The 22473-nt window shown below is 43.4% G+C and overlaps 1 protein-coding gene across 2 annotated transcripts in view; it reads left to right on the top strand.

The window, feature by feature from the left end:
• The window catches only part of LOC309505560 (P2X purinoceptor 4a-like), a 42210-nt gene extending 19887 nt beyond the window's left edge, over positions 1-22323 (top strand). Inside the window, exons 10-12 of one of the 2 annotated variants that reach the window (XM_082178964.1) lie at positions 2961-3026; positions 3194-3280; positions 21863-22323. In XM_082178964.1, the coding sequence (XP_082035090.1) occupies positions 2961-3026; positions 3194-3280; positions 21863-21895 (186 nt within the window). In that variant the 3' untranslated portion in view covers positions 21896-22323. Of the gene's footprint in view, positions 1-2960; positions 3027-3193; positions 3281-13328; positions 13975-21862 lie in introns of those variants that run through there. The other variant, XM_082178963.1, reaches the window with a different exon arrangement.
• The last annotated feature ends 150 nt before the right edge of the window (positions 22324-22473 follow it).

The following is a 22473-nucleotide window of genomic DNA, read 5'->3' as shown; positions in this document are numbered from 1 at the left end:
AACTTTAGTCTAAATGGAAAGTATGGCTTTAACTGAGAAATAGTCCCTTAAACTATAGACTTCAATGACCCCTATATGTTTTAACACGTTGAAGACCTTTCTCAAAAACAAAACCAGTCCCTATTTCATTTCTGGAAGCCGGGATAAATAGGCAAGCATTGTTACTGCATTCAGATATCAAATACTGACATTAAAGAATACATGAAAAGAACATTTCAGTAATCACACTTGTAACTTCTATAACAAAGTAAAATCTCCAGGGAAGTCATTCAACTCATTTGATATTTAGAAGGAAAAATACTGATTAATACCTTGATTATAATCACTCATTACATATACTTTGAAGCAGCAAAGGATTCCAATTCACCCCCTTCAATAAAACGTCTAGGTTACCTTTTGTAACCCCCGTTCCCTGAAGGGGGTTACAAAAGGTCTCACCTGAGAGTCCTATAACCTTCTTGTGTTAACAGAACCAGCAAATGGACATTGGCAAGCGAGATTTGCATCGCAAACCATGCCCTGTGCTGCAGGTATATAGAAATCAAGCAGAGAGACAGTCACCAAGCTTTCACTGAAGAGCCGAGCAGTTCCCGGTAGCTCAGCGGTGAGCACGGGGATTGTGACGATGGGAAGTAACGTCTCCGTTTCCTCCTTCAGGGAACAGGGTTACAATAGGTAACATCGACGTTCTCATTCAGTCAGTCACTACGAGTTATGTCAGTGCCTGATGAATTGGGATCCCTCAGAAAAACGCCACAATTACTGCACCTTCCAGTGCTCCGCATAAGCCGCCTGATCCTCCCGCACCCCTTGGACAGGGCTTACTTAAAGAAGTCAATCACTGCTGTTCCTACTTGCCCCAAACACTGGGAAAGCGGGCCTAATCCATCCAGAAAGGGACGAGACCACATCCTGCCCGTAGGGAGGTAGCATGTGGAGTTACACATATGGACTGGCTAGAGGGCAGTACTACATATGGAAGGTCCCTGCAGAGGATCCAACCTAGCTAGGGTGGTGGCAACACCAACATGGACGGCAGAGTGGCTCTGCCAAGGGAAAGACACGGGCTTGCCAACTGGGAAGTCGCACTATGGAAGAATACACATATGGGATCACCCGAAGGGAATTACAACATATAGGGACCTTGTCTAGCATAGGTGCTGACCACTGGGCATGCACAAAAGTGATATACCTGGCGAAGTGCTGGAGGAACACCAAGCAGGGTTCGCCATTTGGGGACTCACCTGTGGCGCAAAATAACAGACGTATCCCGTCCTAGGAGAAGAAAGGCACTGCAAGCAGGATACCGAGCCCATCCACCTGTATATCATCTGTTTGTAGACAACACACAGGAAGAAACAGGCCCAATTTGGAGGTTGTAGAACCTCGCAAACGTGTTAGGTGTCACCCAGAACTTGACAGCACCGGTCTCATATCTCTCACGGAGGAGCGGAAGCATAAAGGAGGAGCGACGACAGTGAAGAGCGAGAGAGGAACAGGCCTGAGTTTTATGTGATGTTTTGTTCCTGTTTTGTGTGGCCAGCAGTTGTCCGCGAGGGGACATCGTTTTTGTATTGGTTTATTTATTTATTAAACTATTTGAATGTTCGCCGATTCCCGCCTCCTTCTTCCCATAACAACGAACCTCGTTACAGTATCTTTTGTTGAAAATGTGGGTACCACATGTCGTGAGACCAGTGGTGTAACATAAAACAAATTCAAACAAGGATTCTCTGCCCGGCCCTTCACAGGGAGAAGGAGCGTTGCCTTCACCATCTCCTGAAGAGCAGGCCTCCACATCTCTGGGTCTCCAGTCTCAGTAACGCCACTTCGCCTGATGCTTGGAGAGTCTGGCGGTGCCCACGAGGGTGGGGGGGGAGCGGCCTGTGTGAGGGCTTCGGCTGTGGCTGCCCAGGACCGAAGGTGGAGGCCGTGGGGGGTGCCCTCATCAACGAGCAGGCAGAGGGGCTGTCACTGGCAGGTGAGTGGAGGCAGCAGTGGTCCGCCTGGGCAGGATGTACCGTCTGCTTTTGTACTGCTGAGAACTGCGGGACAAAGTCCCCAAAGGAGGGGACCACCTCTTACGAGGTATTGGAGTCTCGATCTCAGCATCGAGATAGCTATCTTCCCGCAGAGGGTGAATGACTCATCCACGAACGCTACGTCAGCATGCTTACATACCAGATACGAGAAACAGTGATCGGGACTGTCAGCCGGGGCCAGGAAACTGCCGCATCCAGAAACGGGTCAAATGACATCTTGAAAAATATGAAAACACACGCGTGTTACTCTTTCAGAAGAAATGCTCTTTGTGTTGAAGTGCACAGGCGAAGATCGCCTGACATCGTGTAGAGAAGGGCTCTTTCAGAGTTCCCCAGGAAGACGATAACTGCTGACGCACCATCACACCAACACAGGAACACTTCTGGGTTCTGAAGACAACACACGTAGATGAAAATCAGAGTTGAATCTACTAAGAAATGCTCGGCTTTAAAGCAAAAGCTTGGTGAGTGTCTCTCTGCTCGCTTCCTATACAGGCAGCACAGGGAGTGGTACGCAATGCAAAACTCACCCGCCAATGTCCAATAACAAGGGTACATTAACATTCAAAGGAGATAGGACTCTCAGGCACTATCCCAATGGGCTTTATGCACAGCTGCACTACTTCCTGAACTTCAGCCAGCTCTTTGTTTCCTGTCTGCCATTATTGGACAAACTGATTAATCCAGGTGTGCCTGACCTCAGTAACAATAATCAGACACACCTGGATTAATCAGTTTGTCCAATAATGGCAGACAGGAAACAAAGAGCTGGCTGAAGTTCAGGAAGTAGTGCAGCTGTGCATAAAGCCCATTCTCAAGCACGATCCCAACTCATAGTGATTAAATGAATTAGAATCAAAGTTGTTTAAGACATGTACATTAAGTGTTTTTTTGTTGTTGTTGTTGTTCTTTGTACAGGCAAAAAAATTCTGTTTTTTAACAACAATTATCAACATGGGTGGACTATTGTCGTTTGTAAGCGTGGTAAGTCGAGTTTTTGTATATAGAAATGTAATAATTAGGGTTATAAAGGGGAGGATCTAGATCTGACATTTTTTTTAAATATATAGAAAAATTATATATAGCCCATCAAAAAAAAAAAAAAAAAACTAATGCTATTCTCTTTTTCATTTATCTGTGGGCCACTGTAGGTGGATTATATCATTGATTTGCTTGCTAGGTGTATACTGAAAGATTTCTCAAAGAAGAAATATAATTATCTTCATGAACAGGAACTTGTGAGTATTTCATTTCTCACTTTACAAATATAGAATCAATGAATGTCAGTAGACTGTCAATAGATTAATTTTTTTTATCGTGATTAAATTGCACACTTGTCGTAAAATTAACCATACATCATTTGTCTAGTTTAACATGTTAATTTGATCACCATTTGCTATATCCAGCAAAGTAAACCATCAGATTTAGTCAAGTCAAGTCACCTTCATTTATATAGCGCTTTTAACAACATAGATAATTTCAAAGCAGCTTTACAGTGATAATAGGAAATTAAAGTAACAGAGATTGTTTTGGCTTTACAGCAGCTCTAGAAGTAGCTCTAGAACTAGAGAGTAGAAAGTTATTGTCCAGCTAAAGGTAGTTTTGATTGATTCACTTCCTTTGCAACGATCATTAGTTATTAACTTAGGGGCCGCTAACACAACACCCGACACCGTTCTAACACAAAACGCCTCGGTTACGACTGTAACCTCGGTTCCCTGAAGAGGGAACGAGCGTTGCGTCGAAACTGACGCTATGGGAACGCTTTGCGTGATGACGTCTTGAAGCACATGTAAAATCAGTCCAATGGTGTGGCGGAACGTCAGAGGCGGGTGACGTCACGTACCAGGAAGCTATAAAAGCCGGCCCGAAACAGAAAACGAAAGCTTCGTAAAGTCTGAAGTCGCGCTGACAGGCATGAAGGAGATATGGCAAGGCGACGCAACGCTCGTTCCCTCTTCAGGGAACCGAGGTTACAGTCGTAACCGAGGCGTTCCCTTTCAAGGGAACTCCCGTTGCGTCGAAACTGACGCTATGGGAACGTCTATACCAACGCCTCCATAGCTACAAATGTCTGTCCTGTGTGTAATCATGTGAGCAGCACTAAGAAGACAAAACATGAGACCCTGGAGTAGAGTCTAAATCCAGAGAGTAGAACCTGACGAAGGTGTGCGGTGAGGACCAGCCTGCCGCATCACAGACGTCCTGTAACGATACTCCTGATATAAGGGCCTTAGAGGCCGCCATACTCCTAGTAGAGAGCGACCGGACAGCCAAAGGAGAAGGCTGTCCAGCCGCCTCATAAGCCAGTGAGATAGTCTCAACCACCCACTTGCTCATCCTTTGCTTAGACACTGGACCTCCCTTGTTAGGGGAGCAAAAGTCACTTTTACGCCACAGGGCAGCTCTGTGGACATACGCGCCTAACGCCCGAACAGGGCAAAGCAAATTATTCGCCTCCTGGTCCGATTTCGAAAGGGAGGAGGACCTCCAAGTGCCACGAGGGAAACGAGATACCAAAGGGTCTTTCCCCACAGACATTCCACCCAAAGGACTGTGGTAAGCACCTACGGCCGCCACATAAACCTTTAAAGTGGACGGGGTCAGACCTGCAGTGAACCGGTCCTGCAGGAACTCCAGAACTGTACCAATTGGGCAGTTGACTGGATCCAACCAACGGTCACTACACAAAGAGGTGAATACTCTTCAGTTCAGGGCATAAAGTTTCCTCGTGGAGGGAGCTTGGACTGTAGAATGGTCTCAACAACCTCAGTTGAGAGACCTGACTCTATGAGCTGGGCCCCCTCAGAGGCCAAGCCCACAGGTTCCACAGTTCTGGGCGGGGGTGAAATATTGAGCCCCCTGCTTGGGACAGAAGGTCCCTCCTGACGGGTAGCTCCAGAGGATGCCCGTCGAGGAGGGACACAAGATCGGGAAACCATACTCTGCCCGGCCAGCGCGGGGCTATAAAAAGCAGGCAAACCCGGTCCCTGCGAACTCTTTCCAGAACTCCCGGGAGCAGAGCAACTGGGGGAAAGGCGTACAGACGTAGCCTCGGCCACGTCTGTACCATAGCATCCAGTCCCAGAGGAGCTGGATGCGTGAAGGAGAACCAAAGTGGACAGTGAGACGTCTCTCGAGACGCAAACAGATCCACTTATAATTTCCATATCAGCTCCACCACCTCGGGGGTGGAGCCACCATTCCCCGGGCCTCGGCCCCTGTCTCGACAGAGTGTCTGCTCCTATATTCTGGACCCCGGGGATGTAGGCTGCCTTGAGTGACAGCAACTTCCCCTGGGACCACAAGAGGATATGGCATGCCAGCGCAAACCCCCTTGATATAGGCGACTACCGACGTGTTGTCCGTATGTACTACACATGGTGTCCCCTGAGACCTGTGATAAAGCTCCTCAGAGCCCGGAAGACAGCTAACATCTCTAGGCTATAGAATGCCAGGAACGATGATGGTCTTCCCACAGACCTTGAGATGAGCGACCCTCAGGATCGCTCCCCAACCCGTGAGGGAAGCATCCGTCGTTAGCAGTTTGCGACGACAAGGAGCTCCCAGCACTGGGCCCTGGGACAGGAACCAAGGTTTCTTCCACATAACCAAGGCACGTAGGCATCACCGCGTGACCTTGATTGTGCGAAATGGGTTGCCCCTCGGGGAAAAACCCTCTGGTCCTGAGCCACCACTGCAGGGGCCTCATGTGCAGTAGTCCAAAAGGTATCCCGTTGGAAGCTGCTGCCATGAGACCCAACAGTCTCTGGAACTGTTTGACAGTGAGTAGCTGGCCTAGCTTTACACTTCTCACAGCTGCCAGGATGGAATCGAAGCGTGGCGATGACAGGCGCGCCTGCATCGACACTGAATCCCAAACCACGCCTAAAAAAGTGGTCCTCTAAAATGGAGAAAGCACACTCTTCTTGGCGTTCAGCCGTAACCCCAACTCTTTCATATGGGCGAGAACAACATCTCGATGTTGAACCGCCATCTAATGCGACTGAGCTAAAATCAACCAATCGTCGATGTAGTTCGTGATGCGAATACCCTGGAGGCGCAGAGGCGCCAGAGCTGCATCCACGCATTTGGTGAAAGTGCGGGGTGATAAAGCCAGGCCGAATGGAAGAACTCGATATTGGTATGCTTTGCCCCCGAAAGCAAACCTCAGGAACTTCCAATGACACGGACGGATGGAAATATGCGTCCTTGAGGTCTATCGTGACAAACCAGTCCTCGGACCTGATCTGTGGCATGATTTGTCTCAAGGTTAACATTTTGAACTTGAGCTGCATGGCTGACTCGTACAGAACTCGAAGATCTAAAATGGGACGCAATCCCCCGTCCTTTTTTGGAACTATGAAGTACCGGCTGTAAGACCCGGTTTCCCTGTTGGAGGGGGGTACATATTCTATGGCCCCTTTCTCTAACAGAGTGTTTACTTCCTGTTCCATAACCAGAACCTGCTCGGGGCCCACCACTGTGGGCAGGACCCCCATAAATCGCGGTGGGCGTTAATAGAATTGTATCTAATACCCTTTTTCCACGGTCTGCAGGACCCAACGAGAAACATTTGACAGTAGCTTCCACGCTGTCAAAGATTCTACTAGAGGTACCAGTCTCTCGAGACTGGTTTCTGGATTTTGTTGCTGTTGAGTAGTCGGTTCGTCGCCCTGTAACGGCGCACCGGCAGGGAACGACCAAACAGACTGCTCCAGCACCCTCCTCAGAGGGGGCGGGCATCCCGAGGCCACTACGTTTCCGGGTGGACCTTGAGATATGTGCTCGCCGGAGACCGCTGCGCCCTGTAACACCGGAGGCGGCAGGGTTGGCAGAACGGTCCCCTGAGGGCACCGAAGAGAGACGGCACCGTATTTTTCTCCTGCTGTTGAGTAGTCGGTTCGTCGCCCTGTAACGGTGCACCGGCAGGGAACGACCAAACAGACTGCTCTAGCACCCTCCTCAGAGGGGGCGGGCATCCCGAGGCCACTACGTTTCCGGGTGGACCTTGAGATATGTGCTCGCCGGAGACCGCTGCGCCCTGTAACACCAGAGGTGGCAGGGTTGGCAGAACGGTCCCCTGAGGGCACCGAAGAGAGACGGGCACCGTGAAAGAGGTGTTAACCGCTCTGCTTCGGGGGGACTACCCTCATTTGTCCTGAGCCCTCAGACATCAGGACTTTTTCCCAGCAGCCTTCTTGGCGGTAATAACGGTCCGCAGATCCGTTTTACCCCTCGAAGACTGCTGGGTTTGAGAGCGCCCTCCGTGTCCCCGAGATTTTTGTGGGGGAGCACGAGAGGACACACTCTGTTTTTGAGTGGCACGATGTTCAGCGCTCTTTTTAGAGGAGTGAGGCTGCTCCCGCTCAGCAGCCTCAATGAAAGAACGGCGGGGGAGAAGTTTTTGTAATGCAGCTGCCTGTTTAGCAGCTTCCTGAGATTTAGCTACCGCACTGTTTACTGCATCACCAAATAAACCAACAGTGGAAACCGGAGCATCTAAGAGAACGTGCTTTTCTTTCTCTTTTATATCGCTCAAATTGAGCCACAGATGCCTCTCAGTGGCCACCAGGGCTGCCATAGACCGCCCGATTGATTTAGCGGTCTCCTTGGTGGCCCTGAGAGACAGATCTGTGGCTCTGCGTAGTTCAGCCACTGTGTCAGGACCAATTCCCCCGCCCTCCTCTAAATCCCCCAATAATTCTGCCTGATAGGCTTGCATAATAGACATCGTATGCAGACACGCTGCAGCTTGACCAGCGGCTGCATACGATTTATGAACCAGAGATGATGTGAATTTTACTGGCTTAGAGGGAAGTGAAGGAGCTTTCAGGGAAGATGCCGTTGCTGGAGAGAGATAGCTCGCGAGCGTCTGTTCCACCTTCGGCATCTCCCCATAACCATATTCTTTATATTTGTGAATGGAAGAATAGTGGGATGTTTGTGGTGCATACACTCTGTATGAAACCAGTTTTCGCCACGATTTCGACACCTCGGTGTGGAGATTGGGGAAAAACGGAAGGCTTCTTCGCTGAGGCTGTGTACGAGCTGGCAGGAAGCGTTCGTCGAGCTTTCTTTTCGAACGAACGTCCTGCCTATCCTCTGGCCACTCAATAGATAATCTGTGAACTGCTCTCGTGACAACATCGAGCAGTTCCTCAAAAGCGTGAGACTGAGGTGGCGAATCCTCAGACTCAGCTTCAATACTAACAACGTCCAACTCCTCAGAGCTGGACAATTGCAGTATTGGTGCCTCCATCGGGGGGGAAGAAACCACAGCGCGTGCTTCCACACCCTGATGAGAGGCACTGGATCTATCAGAAGGATGTTGAGATAAGGCAGAGCCCGTCTCAACATCCACTGATAAATCCATTTGTGAACCCCAGGTCTGAGATCGACGCCGTGCCTCGGCAGCGGTGGGACCCAAGCCCTGGGGAACGTGATCGGGATTGAACCGAGCCAAGCGGGATCGGAGCATACGCAATGGAAGCGCCTCGCAATGCACACAGTCACCACCCTCGAGTGCTGACTGGGCATGCTCCTCACCCAAACAAACAACACAAAGAGTGTGAGTATCACCTCCCGTTAAATAACGCGGGCAGGGATGGACACACACTCTAAACTGCTGCTTGCTCGCCATACTGAATATATATATATATATATATATAATATAGACAGACAACACCAAATAACAAGGACAGATTCAACACAGAGCGCAACTGAAGACTCAGAAAGCTTTCGTTTTCTGTTTCGGGCCGGCTTTTATAGCTTCCTGGTACGTGACGTCACCCGCCTCTGACGTTCCGCCACACCATTGGACTGATTTTACATGTGCTTCAAGACGTCATCACGCAAAGCGTTCCCATAGCGTCAGTTTCGACGCAACGGGAGTTCCCTTGAAAGGGAACCCTTAATGCGCTCCGGCTGCTCATTCACACAACAACAGTGCCTGGTGGCTCGAGAACGCAAACCTTGAAATAGGTTTCAAGGTGCAAGGTGAAAAAAAAAAAAAAAAAAAGTTATCTCTGCGCGAACTTAAAAAACACGAACCTGTGAGAGCGCTGAACGCGTGCACATGCGCATTACGTGTTTAGTCTATAAGTATGCGTATTTAAATATATATGTGCGTAGGCGTGTAGTAGCCTTTATAAATTGACCTCAACAAATTACTTGTCTGGCCTTAAAAATTTTAAATACATAATATTTATCGCTTCCGCGTAGCCATGTGAACTGGAATTATTTGACAAAGTTTTATCTGAAGGTAAAGGGAAGGGAAGGAGGCCTTCACAGGGGAGAGACTAGTTGACAATTCAGGACTGCATTGTCGTCGTGTACAGGCGTATGTCTTTCATCAGATCTGGATACGGCCTGGATCCGGCGGACTGCGGTAAACCTCGGGATAAACAGAGACTAATATTAGCGTAGACGCCATTGTTCTTATGATGTAACGAGTACAGCAGGTGTTATAGGAAGGGTTCCCGGGTTAACTGATTTGAATAATAGAACTGTATTATGTTCTATATGAATGTCAGGTTAAAGAGATGCGTTTTAGTCTAGATTTAAACTGTCAGAGTGTGTCTGCTTCCCGGACAATGTTAGGAAGACTGTTCCAGAGTTTAGGTACTAAATAGGAGAAGGATCTACCGCCAGCAGTCGATTTTGATATTCTAGGTATTATCAACTGGCCAAATATTGAGATCGCAATAGATGTGAAGGATTATAATGCAATTTACATATGAACGCGCCTGGAGACAATGGAAAAACATACGGAGAGCATCAGCTTTCGTTTCTGCTCTGACAGCCGCAAGATCGCTGTGAGAGTGTTAGAAATCAGGAATGGTAAGAGAACATTGTGCTTGGTATGTTTTTCATCTTTAAAAAAACAAAATTAGGTCTTCCGCCGACAAAGTTTAAATCCCGTCTGGCTAGTGCACTTCTCATAGGCCCTGTCCCAAATGGCACACTCCGGACTTGTGGACTTCCTCAGAGTCCACACTTTGGTGACGTCATGTAGTGCAGACCTATAGGGCCCTTGGCGCGAGTCCACGAGGGCGCATTGAGAGGTATTTTAGGGACAGACTCGACCGTCACGCCGGAAATAACGGTCTGGTTGTTGTTGGACAGGAGAAATCACATTTTTGCACTCCCGACGTCTTATCTCCATGTCAACTACACAGCCTAATTTTACAGTTCTATACTTTGATATTGTGCATGCCACCTGGGCATTAGACAATAGATACATCATGCTTATTTAAATGATGTATACAGTTGTACATAATAATACATAATGTTCCATTTGAACTAAGATTACAATTTTAACACATAATGAAAATGTGCATGAGTTTCAGATGAATTTACAGATTTCAATATTCATACTGTGTTTATATGTGACTCAGTAAAGCCCTGACATTCAGTTCTATTTATTTAATGAATCATAATGCGATCGTATTATTCAACGCGCTATTATTATGTTTGAGACATCAACCACTGGTCGATGACCATAATGTTTGTAAACTGTAGGTAACAACTGGTAAAATGTACATCTAGTAGGGCTGGGGTAAACGATTATTAATTAAACGATTAGTCGGGCGATTATTTTATCGATTAGTCGACTAATCTAACGACTAATTGGAATTATTTATCCTGTCTGTTATTCGCATATCTCTGTCGAGCCGTTACTCCGATGGATTTCAAACTCGACAGCTGTCTGGGCACGAGTAAGTGCAGTGCCAAGTTTGACGTTGTTTGGATGAGAAATGCAAAAGATATGTTAAATATATTGGTAAAAGAAGCACTTAGAAGGTTGTGGTTTAAAAATAAACATTCTGACATAAACACACTGTCAGCTACAATGTTTACTTCTGAATAATATAGTATAAATGTGATAAATCCTTTTTTTTTTCATGCAATTAATCCATTGAATCAATATAAAAGTTAATTTTCACATTGAAACTGTTGAAAATACACAACAAAGTAAGTTGATCCACATATGACAGCCTCTGAACTCGGTCAATACTAATCTGGACTAAACATAGGCTACATTCAATCAGCCATCGCTAGAAATACCTTCTGAACGACGGCGACCTTCTTTTTTGACGGCGATCAGCTGTAAAATGGCTTAGGTCCTGCTCGGTTTTCGTTGACTTTGAGTACAAGAATTGAAAGTTTTTTAAAAGATCCCCTGGGGTTAACGTGTCAGCATTCGACAGAAGTTTGACGCTGTCGTGTGAGAACAAGCATCAGTCGGCATTTCTCTTCCTCCCGCGTGCCTCATCTTCTTAATCTCCTCACGTAAATGATTAGATTTCGATGGCTTACGTTTCTTCCCTACGGCAGAATCCACCACAGGTTCATCAATGTATTATTTTTTTTGTTTGTTTGTTGATCAAAAAGTGCAAAGTAGATAAGGAAAACTAGGATGCCGGGTGTCAGAGCGCCACCGTTACTGTTTACAATGCGTGGAATGGTGCGCTGTGATTGGTTGAGCGGATTTGTGGCATTCTGCAGAGAAAGGAGACGTGTGTGTGTGGCGAGCTGTACCTCCGGGAATGGTGCAAAAAAATAAATAGATAATAAATAAAGAAGCGTCGACGCAAAAAATATGACGTCGACGTAATTTTGGCGTCGACGCGTCGACGTCATCGACGCACCGCTACAGCTCTAACATCTAGGTCATAAAAAACGTAATATTTTCTTCTCAGCATGTCAACATTTGTCTGTGAGCGAAATCTCGTCCCATCCGTTGTCTGATTGGCCTTTCGCAAGGATTCCTGGGTAGTTAAAGTGTGTGGAGCCTGCATCTATGCGGGCTTCGCGGAAGACCGCTTCAAGGGTACAAAGGGGGCGCTACTGAGCACACTTCAAAGCCTTAAAATGCTGAATGGGACAGCCTACGGACTCGTAGACTCAGCGAGCACGCGCAATTTAAGTCCACGAGACCGAAAGTCCACATGAAGTGCGCCATTTGGGACAGGGCCTTAATGTTCACTCATTAGATCAGTAGGCGGAGAGTAGGCGTCTTTTAGTGGTTGTTCGAACATGTTCGATCACATGAGCGTCTGCACTATGAAAGCAATCCGGTCCAATGCGTTTTCAACTCCCTCTGGAAGTGGTGGAAAGTGCTCAAACTCAAAACATTTTAGACCCCATTTACACCTGTATTTAGCGCCATTTCAAATTAATCGCATGTGTTAACGCGTCAATGTTGACAGCCCTATGGCACTATTTGTAATTGATTCTACGCTTGTGTTTATCTAGAATCATGCTTATGATTATTGTGATTTTGTGTTGATGCTTTCTTGAGAAAAACATTTTCTTTGATTTTCATGTTTTTCCCCTCTTTTGTAGAAATAATACATTGGTACAAATGTACACCTGTAACCTTTTATTTTATTTTACTGTACTTTGTGCCTTTTTATGTGCTAGTCATATTATTATAATTTTTCCCCATTCTTAAAGGTAAAATAGTTCAGCTAAAAATGTTAATTCTGACATCAACTACCCACCCCATGTCTCTAGGCCAGCTCTAGACACATACGATTGTTTTTATGCAGAAAGCAAAATGACCTCTCGAGCAGAATGTGGTTACTTTTTTCTGTACAATGAAAGTGGATGGAGTCTGCAGTTTGACAGATATACAGCACAGATATACAGCACTCACACACTGTTCTTCTGTTCTCCACTTACATACTTTACATGTTCTGATGCAGTGCATTATACATAAGAAACAGAAAGTTAAAGTTGTTCAAATTAAAGTTATTTACTTAAAATCTTGTATACTGCAAAAATGTTCCAAAGTCCAGGATTTTATTAGAAAAACAAGAGGATGCACAGAAGAATATAAAAATCCTTTTAGGAGCTAATGGCCTAAACAGATGAAATACGGAGTGAAAACTGGCGATTTGCTGGAAAAGGAGAGACTGTGATGCCTATCATTTTCCTCAGGCAAAAGACATGTTGACTTCTTACACGGGTGTCATGTTTATTTTGATCAACATGAATGTGAGTTGATGATGACAGAATTTTCATTTTGGTGGGAACTATCTGTTCATAATTGGGAAATTCCTAAAATGTTCCTAAAATGTTTAAAAGGTGTTTTAAAAACCAATTTAAAAAACTGATTAAATGCATGTGTGTTTCAGCAATGAAATAAGGACCTATTCTGTAAATCGATGACATCATGCCCATGTGTATTACTGTATGTGTTCGAAGGTGTTTGTTGACAAAATGACATCAACTACTAGCCTGGCATGACTATTACAGCCTGTTTTGTCATTTTCACAGATCCGTGTGAACGGGGATCATTTTGACAACACTGTCGTCTGATTATAGTACATCGTTGTCGTGAAAACATGCCCTAAGTCACTGCAATATACAAACATAGTGTGCATGAATTACACACAAATAATAATACATATGCACATCTTTGAACACACTGGGTAAACATGTACAGGATCTATGGATTCTCAATAGCAACATGTGTGTGTTAATTTAAGAGAGCAACCATACTTCTGTGCTGTGCTTTTATTTTCTTAGTTTTTATACAATTTAATTCTATAATCATTTATAATCAGCCATTTATGTCATTGTCATTTGATTTGATCACTTTATTGATTTACATCATTTATTCATTTTTTTTTTCACTTGTCATTTTATATTTTTATCATTTATATGATCATTTCCTTGCTCACCTCTGGATTTAATGGTATGATTGCATGGTTTAAAGGGATGTTTGTGTTCACGAGGAGGAGATCAGAGAATGTCTTGTAAAATCACAGGACAATGTTGTGAAGCAGTAATTTTCCATTGTTTTTCCCGTGGTATAATAACACTTGTACTGGCCAGACGAAATGTAACATCCAGACGAAGTCTGAGCATTGAGACAAACGCAACTAAAATGATTCAATAAACTCTGCTCTGTTTATTATCATCACTTCATCTCCTGCTTTGCTCTTCCCTGGCTCTCTCAGTCAAACTCTCAGTTTTAGATACCAGACAAAACAAATATTCTGGCAAGGATTCGGGTCCGAGTAAGATCTGATCTACCTGAGGTGGAGATCCATCCGATCTAACAGTATGAATACGTGTAGTATGAATGTAATCCAGATGCACTATATTCATCATGTTATCATCTTCATCATGTGACCTACGGCGTCAGTTGCGTCGCTTCACTGTCTTTCTCATGTTGTGCATCCAAAATCAGAGACTTCCATACTACATAGTGTCCGGGAAAAGTAAGCCAAAAAAAGCAGGGTCCGAATACACAATACTCCGGATGACCTTTTGCATTTACTACTTCATGAGGCGACAGCAGAGAGGATTTATGAACGACATTGAAGAGACTCAACTGATGATGATAGCTCATGTGACAATGATACCATGGTGAATCTAGTCCAGATTACATTTATACCTTACAGAACGAACTCAAATGTAGTAGCATCTGTGACAGTATGTGATTTCGGACACAGAGATGGGATAGTAAAGAGTCCATCACATGCACACTTCAGAATCTGGCTGGAAGAGGTAGGTCATCCAGGGACATTTTGACGACTGGTTTATGAATACTATGATTTTGAGTTTGAGTAAATACCATCATAATCCTCTGCTCCAGTGACATCCATTAAAAACGTCCTCTCGTCTCCTCGCCACCGGACTGCAGTGTTACTCCCACTCTATGCAAATACCATAGAAATTAATGTAAAGTGCCTTAAAAGGATACTTCACCTCTGGAAAGATGAATGTGTATTTAAATTGGGTCATTTATGTAGAAGAAATGTGAAATTATTTTTGAATTTGGAGCTTTCTAGACTGAGAAAAGCCAGAAAATGTATTTTTGGCTCATGTGGATGAAAGACAACAACTCCCAGAATGCACTTGCTTCGCTGCTCTACGAGGCCACTCCCAAGCCACGCCTACCGGTTAGAGAGCAGTTGTAAACAGGGCTTGACATTAACTTTTTTGCTCACTAGCCAATGTGGCTAGTGGTTTTCCAAAGTTACTAGCCACACAGCATTTTTACTAGCCACATTTTTGTTGTTGTGAAATTACCTGATAAAAGTTGACTATGGCGTGCTAAAATTTACTTGAACTAGATTTACAACCCTTTTAAATGTAAAACCACTGTACACACCCAAATCAAGACTACATAAATATATAACAATACAGGTCATTATCATTAGCTCTGATAAGGTTGTGTGTAAAGCTCCTTTTTAAAATAAAACCATGTATTATGTATTATATGTCGCCACATAGCTCCACTGGCATACGACATAACTCCAGCAGGGCAGCTAGCTGTCTCTTCGTTTCTGTGTTGTAGTTCACTAGAGCGCAAGCGCAAGGCAACACTGTGTGCATGTAATACTCTAGGGCTGTCAAAATTGCTCGAAATGACGTTCGAATATTCCCTCTAAAAAAACACATAGCCTTTATTCGAACATCTGGTTGCGCATTTTGTCAATGACACGCATTAGGTCAATAACAGGACAAATTAATACAAAGAGACATAACTACTTGTATAGTTTATTTAAGTTTAAACATATTTGACAACGTATTACCTACACAAAAACAAGTAAATCAACTAATGGCCAAGACCGCAGACCTCACTCTCGCTCGCTCGCTCACTCGCACTCGCAGGCACTCTTTCTCTCTCGCCCTCACCCTCATGCTGCGTTCACACCAAACGCGAATAGAGCGTCTGGTGCGAGTGATTTCAATGTTAAGTCAATGTAAAACGCGCGTCTGGAGGTCTTGCGGCGCGAATGAGGCGTCACGCTCTCTGCGCATAACGGTTTAAATGAACAACAACAAGAGTTTTGTGCAAGCAATTTAAGGTCGCGACTCTTATATAGCAGGCTTCATTCAGTGATTGAAACAAATATTATTAACATTAATTGAAGTTTTACAGTATAACCGACATCGAACGCTCCGAGCGAGCTGTGCTGTGGTAAACATGGAACTTTTCCTTGGCATGAAACGGTAAATAATCAAACCAGTGGAAGCCTATGCATGAAACTGCTGTATCTAACCTACCTTATTCATGCAATATCTATTCAGTCAGTACAGTAGCCTACACTTTAGTAATGTTTCTGTTTAACGTTAAATAAAATGACCTGTCCCTGTCCCTGACCCCTCAGGCAGCGCGCCCACTCGCAAAGCAGACAGCCGCGCCTCTGCTACCGCGGGTGTTTTTCCACATTAATATTCATTTTCACCTTCAAAATTCTGTTTTTTAAAACTATTCGAATATATATTCGAATTTAGAATATTCGTTGACAGCCCTAATAGCCTACTCATGAGTCATGGGAGTTGTAGTGTCGTAGTGTCACACTTATTTCAGATGCCTTTTGAAAAGACTACAATTATTCAACCCGCCAAAGTGGCTAGTTGGAGTTACTATGTTACCTGCCACGAGCAAAATCCACCCGCATTTGGCGGGTTGGCGGGTGTTAATGTCAAGCCCTGGTTGTAAACAATAAAGCTAAGCTAAGTTACTAGTCTCCGTGAGTCTGCCTGGGTTTTTGAGATCGCATCGCACAAAATGTCCGGGATTCTGCTTTTGCGTTCTACAGTCGCCATTCATTGTGTTTACTGTGGCGAGCAGGACGAGACTAGGGCCGCGGGAGAACGACGCGAGGCCGGTGGCGTGATTACTGATGACCGACACCTGTGAGGCACTGGTCTCGTATCTCTCACGGAGGAGCGGGTATTTTCTTAGCAATGGTAAAACGCACATCAACCAATCACGCCACCGGCCTCGCGTCTTTCTCCCGCGGCCCTAGCCTCGTCCTGCTCGCCACAGTAAACATGATGAATGGCGACTGTAGAACGCAAAAACCGGTGGCTTGATTACTGATGAGCGCCTGTGAGACGCACTGGTCTCGTGGGCTATCTCTCATTGAGGAGCGGGTATTTTCTTAGCAATGGTAAAACGCACATCAACCGATCACTTGTTTAGCGTTCATGTAAACACTACATTCAGATTCACCAATCGGAATGAATTCAGTTAGATTAAAACAAAAGGTGTGCATGTAAACAATGAATGGCGACCGTAGAAAGCAAAGCTGAATCCCGGACATTTTGGACGATCTCGACGGCCGGACATGCAGGTTTCTGCCGGTGAAATCAAACGCACTGGCACTGATCTGTGATAGGTCTGTTAGCGCATTAGGTCCAACCCCCTATGGGCGGGTTTGAAAGGGTGGGAACTAGTGCTTTTAGTCTCAACAGAAATCCCCCCCTCTTACACTTCCTTCGACAATGACGCAAAATGACGTTTTTTGCGTCTAGTGGGAGGAAGTGTAAGAGGTAAATTACGTATTTCTCCCGTCTCAGGGGAAAATGAGAGGGTGTTGCACGACCATTCAATAGTATGACTGGGTTTCTAACAATGCAAAGCTTAATGCAAATGGGTGGAGTGTTCCTTTAAACTGGCTTTCCTTATAAAAGAAAAGCATTTCTCCTAACTCAATCAATCCAAAATGAAGCCGTGCTTCACTGACAAGCTGCACATTAAAAATAATCACAGCCTTTGCGATTTCATAATCGCACGAAGCCAAATCTTTTTAAGCGCGATTTTTCATGTTGATTGTGATTAATAGTGCAGCCCTGGTTCACACTCAGAGCTACACAAGGCAAGTGTTGTTCAGTTAACAATGACCAGAACTTGTATAATGGTTATCAGAGGTGGGTCCCTAATTAGAATTACAAACTTACTGTTGTGAAATCAGTAATGAGGCCATGCATATTTTAACAGAGTAAGAATAATCTCTAAAAGAGCCGAGCAACTTTGAAGTGTCACCAGTTCAAACAAAACAAAACTTGTGTGTCACAGCAGGAGAAAAGCTCAGTGAAATGTAGCCACTCGAGCACTGTTCGATGGGATTAGTTTTACAGGGGTGGATGGAGTAATGTAATTTACCACAGGACATCTGTAATAATTATGGCCAGTTCGCAGTGGATAAGAAATCTCAGTAACTATTTACACACCGCCGTCACCTTCCTGCAGAGGTGGGTAGTAACGAAGTACATTTACTTTGTTACATTTACTTAAGTATTTTTTTTTTAACTTCTGTAACTCTATAAATTCTGTTTTTGTTGTAAAGATAGCCTATCGAATCTTAAATGTAAAGTACATTTACTTCGTTACAACTTTGGGCGACGTTCCTCTCGTTACTTTTTTTAATGCAACACATGTTGTTAAATGCATAGTTAGTAGGCCTATATACCAAGCGCGCTGTATCTTTTTTTCTGGGCATGAGCGATGCTCAATTCACAAATGAATCACTCTTTTGAGTCGATTCTGTTCAAAGACTTCATCAAACAAGTTGGCAGATCTGTCTAAATCGGTTCGCAAATCAGTTTGAATGATCTGTTCAGTTCCTGCACGCACTGAATCGTCTGAAGCGATTTCAATTCATACTCGACTCGGAGTCGTAACAGGAAGATTTAAGAACAGCAAGATCGTTGGATGAAGTGGCCGTGGACCTACAGTACAGTCAATTGAGAGCAAATCTGTAAATGTATCATATTTTTGCCAGCGATGAAGATCTTTATTAGTTTAAGTTTGAACATCTTCGTAAGCTGTCTGTGAATGAATGATTCCACAGGACGATATATTCGATTGCATTTCATTCAGGTAATACATTTTACAACCAAACAGATTATTACGCCACGCCACAATAGCACTACTAGGCCTACAAAGTATGACGTTACCCGTTTTTTTGGACATATACATTCATTTATACATTAAAGAAGCTACCATTGTCCACAGTTTATGAAATGAACACCCGCCATCCCGCGGTAATGTGTGTGTGGTAATGTGAATGCAAAACTCTGCAGAGTCACTTTATTTCGACATTGTCTAATAATCCAAATGTAGTTGTGTAAGTTACTATTATACAAACCAAAGGACAGGCAATTATTTTTGGGCTACAGATGGCAGAAATAATGCTTGTCTCTTCTGTTTTTGTTGTAAAGATAGCCTATCGAATTATGATAATAATAGTCATTTAAATAAAAAAAATCTAAATAATATCATGATATATATATATATATATATATATATATATATATATATATATATACACACTCACCTAAAGGATTATTAGGAACACCATACTAATACTGTGTTTGACCCCCTTTCGCCTTCAGAACTGCCTTAATTCTACGTGGCATTGATTCAACAAGGTGCTGAAAGCATTCTTTAGAAATGTTGGCCCATATTGATAGGATAGCATCTTGCAGTTGATGGAGATTTGTGGGATGCACATCCAGGGCACGAAGCTCCCGTTCCACCACATCCCAAAGATGCTCTATTGGGTTGAAATCTGGTGACTGTGGGGGCCATTTTAGTACAGTGAACTCACTGTCATGTTCAAGAAACCAATTTGAAATGATTCGAGCTTTGTGACATGGTGCATTATCCTGCTGGAAGTAGCCATCAGAGGATGGGTACATGGTGGTCATAAAGGGATGGACATGGTCAGAAACAATGCTCAGGTAGGCCGTGGCATTTAAACGATGCCCAATTGGCACTAAGGGGCCTAAAGTGTGCCAAGAAAACATCCCCCACACCATTACACCACCACCACCAGCCTGCACAGTGGTAACAAAGCATGATGGATCCATGTTCTCATTCTGTTTACGCCAAATTCTGACTCTACCATCTGAATGTCTCAACAGAAATCGAGACTCATCAGACCAGGCAACATTTTTCCAGTCTTCAACTGTCCGATTTTGGTGAGCTCGTGCAAATTGTAGCCTCTTTTTCCTATTTGTAGTGGAGATGAGTGGTACCCGGTGGGGTCTTCTGCTGTTGTAGCCCATCCGCCTCAAGGTTGTGCGTGTTGTGGCTTCACAAATGCTTTGCTGCATACCTCGGTTGTAACGAGTGGTTATTTCAGTCAAAGTTGCTCTTCTATCAGCTTGAATCAGTCGGCCCATTCTCCTCTGACCTCTAGCATCAACAAGGCATTTTCGCCCACAGGACTGCCGCATACTGGATGTTTTTCCCTTTTCACACCATTCTTTGTAAACACTAGAAATGGTTGTGTGTGAAAATCCCAGTAACTGAGCAGATTGTGAAATACTCAGACCGGCCCGTCTGGCACCAACAACCATGCCACGCTCAAAATTGCTTAAATCACCTTTCTTTCCCATTCTGACATTCAGTTTGGAGTTCAGGAGATTGTCTTGACCAGGACCACACCCCTAAATGCATTGAAGCAACTGCCATGTGATTGGTTGATTAGATAATTGCATTAATGAGAAATTGAACAGGTGTTCCTAATAATCCTTTAGGTGAGTGTATTTTAATAATGTTAATTGTATTTATATGTTAATATAAACGAAATTATCGGCCTGTAATAATTTTTACCGTTATAGATACTTAAGACAAAGTTCATAATTATTGCATGAGCATGCTTATCTTCCGGAAAAAAAATATTTGCAATGTTACAGGCCTAATACAATTTGGACGAAAGTCTTTGTTGCTGAATGAAGAATTAAAAATTAAAGGTCTCAGCTCGTGTAGGTTTTTAGCACACAATTTTTGATAAATACAATAAAGCGAGTTTGAGCACCTGGCCACAGTTGCACTGAATATATTAATAACTCGTGCTATCAAAGTTAACGCATGCGATTATTTTAGTCCAGTTTAACGTGATAAAAATAACGCAGTTTTTTTTCTGTCATCATTTAGCTAGCGTTACATTTAACATGCACTTAAAGCAAATGGTTTAAAAACATTTGAGCGCGAAAAGACACACACATGTCCTGACAGTCGCGCGCACCATATGGTGTGCACTGCGCAGCAGTAATTGGCAGTCGGCAACTGCAGGTCTTAAAGGGACAGCACCCAATATAGCTGTCTCACTCGAGGTCAATCAAATAACAATGGGAAAAGAGAAAATTACTCACTGCTTCTGACTAAATAACTTTTGTAGCTTTAATAAGGATTCATTTATATCAAATTTATAAATTATGCAGTGCAGAGTGTTTTACGCTTTATTCAATTTATTTTTATTTCCCATATTTATCAAGACATCAGTAGCTGTTTAAGTGTTTTAGCTGAATTAGTATCAGTGATACTGGCCTTCATGTATATAAAAAAATATGTCATTAAACAAGTATTTAAAATATAATGTCTTTATTTAGTTATTTTATGTTTTTCTACATTAATCTGGAGATTAAATGTGAAATGATTAAATGATAAATATAGTAAAAACGTATAGAGACTCGGGTAACACTTCATAATAACGTTCAGTTGTAGGTCATTAATAAGTGGTTAGTTAATGATGAACTAATCATTTACAAAACATGCATAAATGATTAGCAAGTGATATACTAACATGTTATGTATGTTTTGTAAATTCCGTTACAAGTGATTAGTAAATGTTTAACTAATTATTTATGAAACATGACTATGCGTTCATAAATGATTAATAAGTGATATACTAACATTTTATGTATGTTTTGTACATTTCGTTACAAGTCATTTACAATTGATTAGTTAATGATTAACTAGATGTCCATTTACATAACGGAATTTACAAAACATACATAAAATGTTAGTATATCATTTGCTAATCATTTATGAATGTTCTGTAAATGATTAGTTCATCATTAACTAACCACTTATAAATGACTTAAAACTGAACGTTATTATACAGTGTAACTGAAACTTGAGTGTTTATGATTGCGATCAATCGCAATTAATCAGAACAAAAGTGTAATTAATCTAGTAAATTTTTTGGATCGATTGACTGCACAATTAATACGCTTAATCAACCTAATATCATTACTTTTGTTTTGCATTAAAGTTATGTTACAGTTTGCGTTGCATGCTGAGGTGAAGGAGTACCTGGAGCGTGGAGTTTACCAAGGGAACGCCGACAACGGACGCAAGAGAATTGTCAGGCGTTCTGCTAAGAAGTTCATTGTGCAGGGGAAGTAGAAAAAATATCATTGCCTTTTAATGTGTTATGTATTCTGTGATTTACAGTATCCGCGACGTTTGCTTATGATAAAACAACTAATTTTACATAATATTTTCTTCAATAAATAACATGATTTAAATACGGCATGTTGCGTTCCCTCACATTACCTCTTTATGTCTCTAATACAGATGGACATCTTTATTACAAGACTGCAGACGGATCAAACCGTCTAGTTGTCATGGATGAGCAACAGAAGGAACTAGTCCTTCGGGACTGCCATGAGCTACAGGTGGGCATCAGGGGAGTACAAGGACATGCAATAAGATTGCAAGCGCATACTACTGGCAAGGCATCTTTTCGGACGTCACGAAGTGGGTAAGATAATTGTAGACTCAAATTCCCAAACCACAAGATGGTTTCATACAGCCCCTCAAGTGTAAATTCTTAACTCATGGGTACGTTATGTAGAGGCCACCACATATTATATTGAGGCC

The sequence above is a fragment of the Leuciscus leuciscus genome (genome assembly GCF_965113295.1).
Source record: "Leuciscus leuciscus genome assembly, chromosome: 9".
NCBI lineage: Eukaryota > Metazoa > Chordata > Actinopteri > Cypriniformes > Leuciscidae > Leuciscus > Leuciscus leuciscus.
Note: the sequence above shows the minus strand (reverse complement) of the source record. Positions and strands in the feature narration are given on the sequence as shown.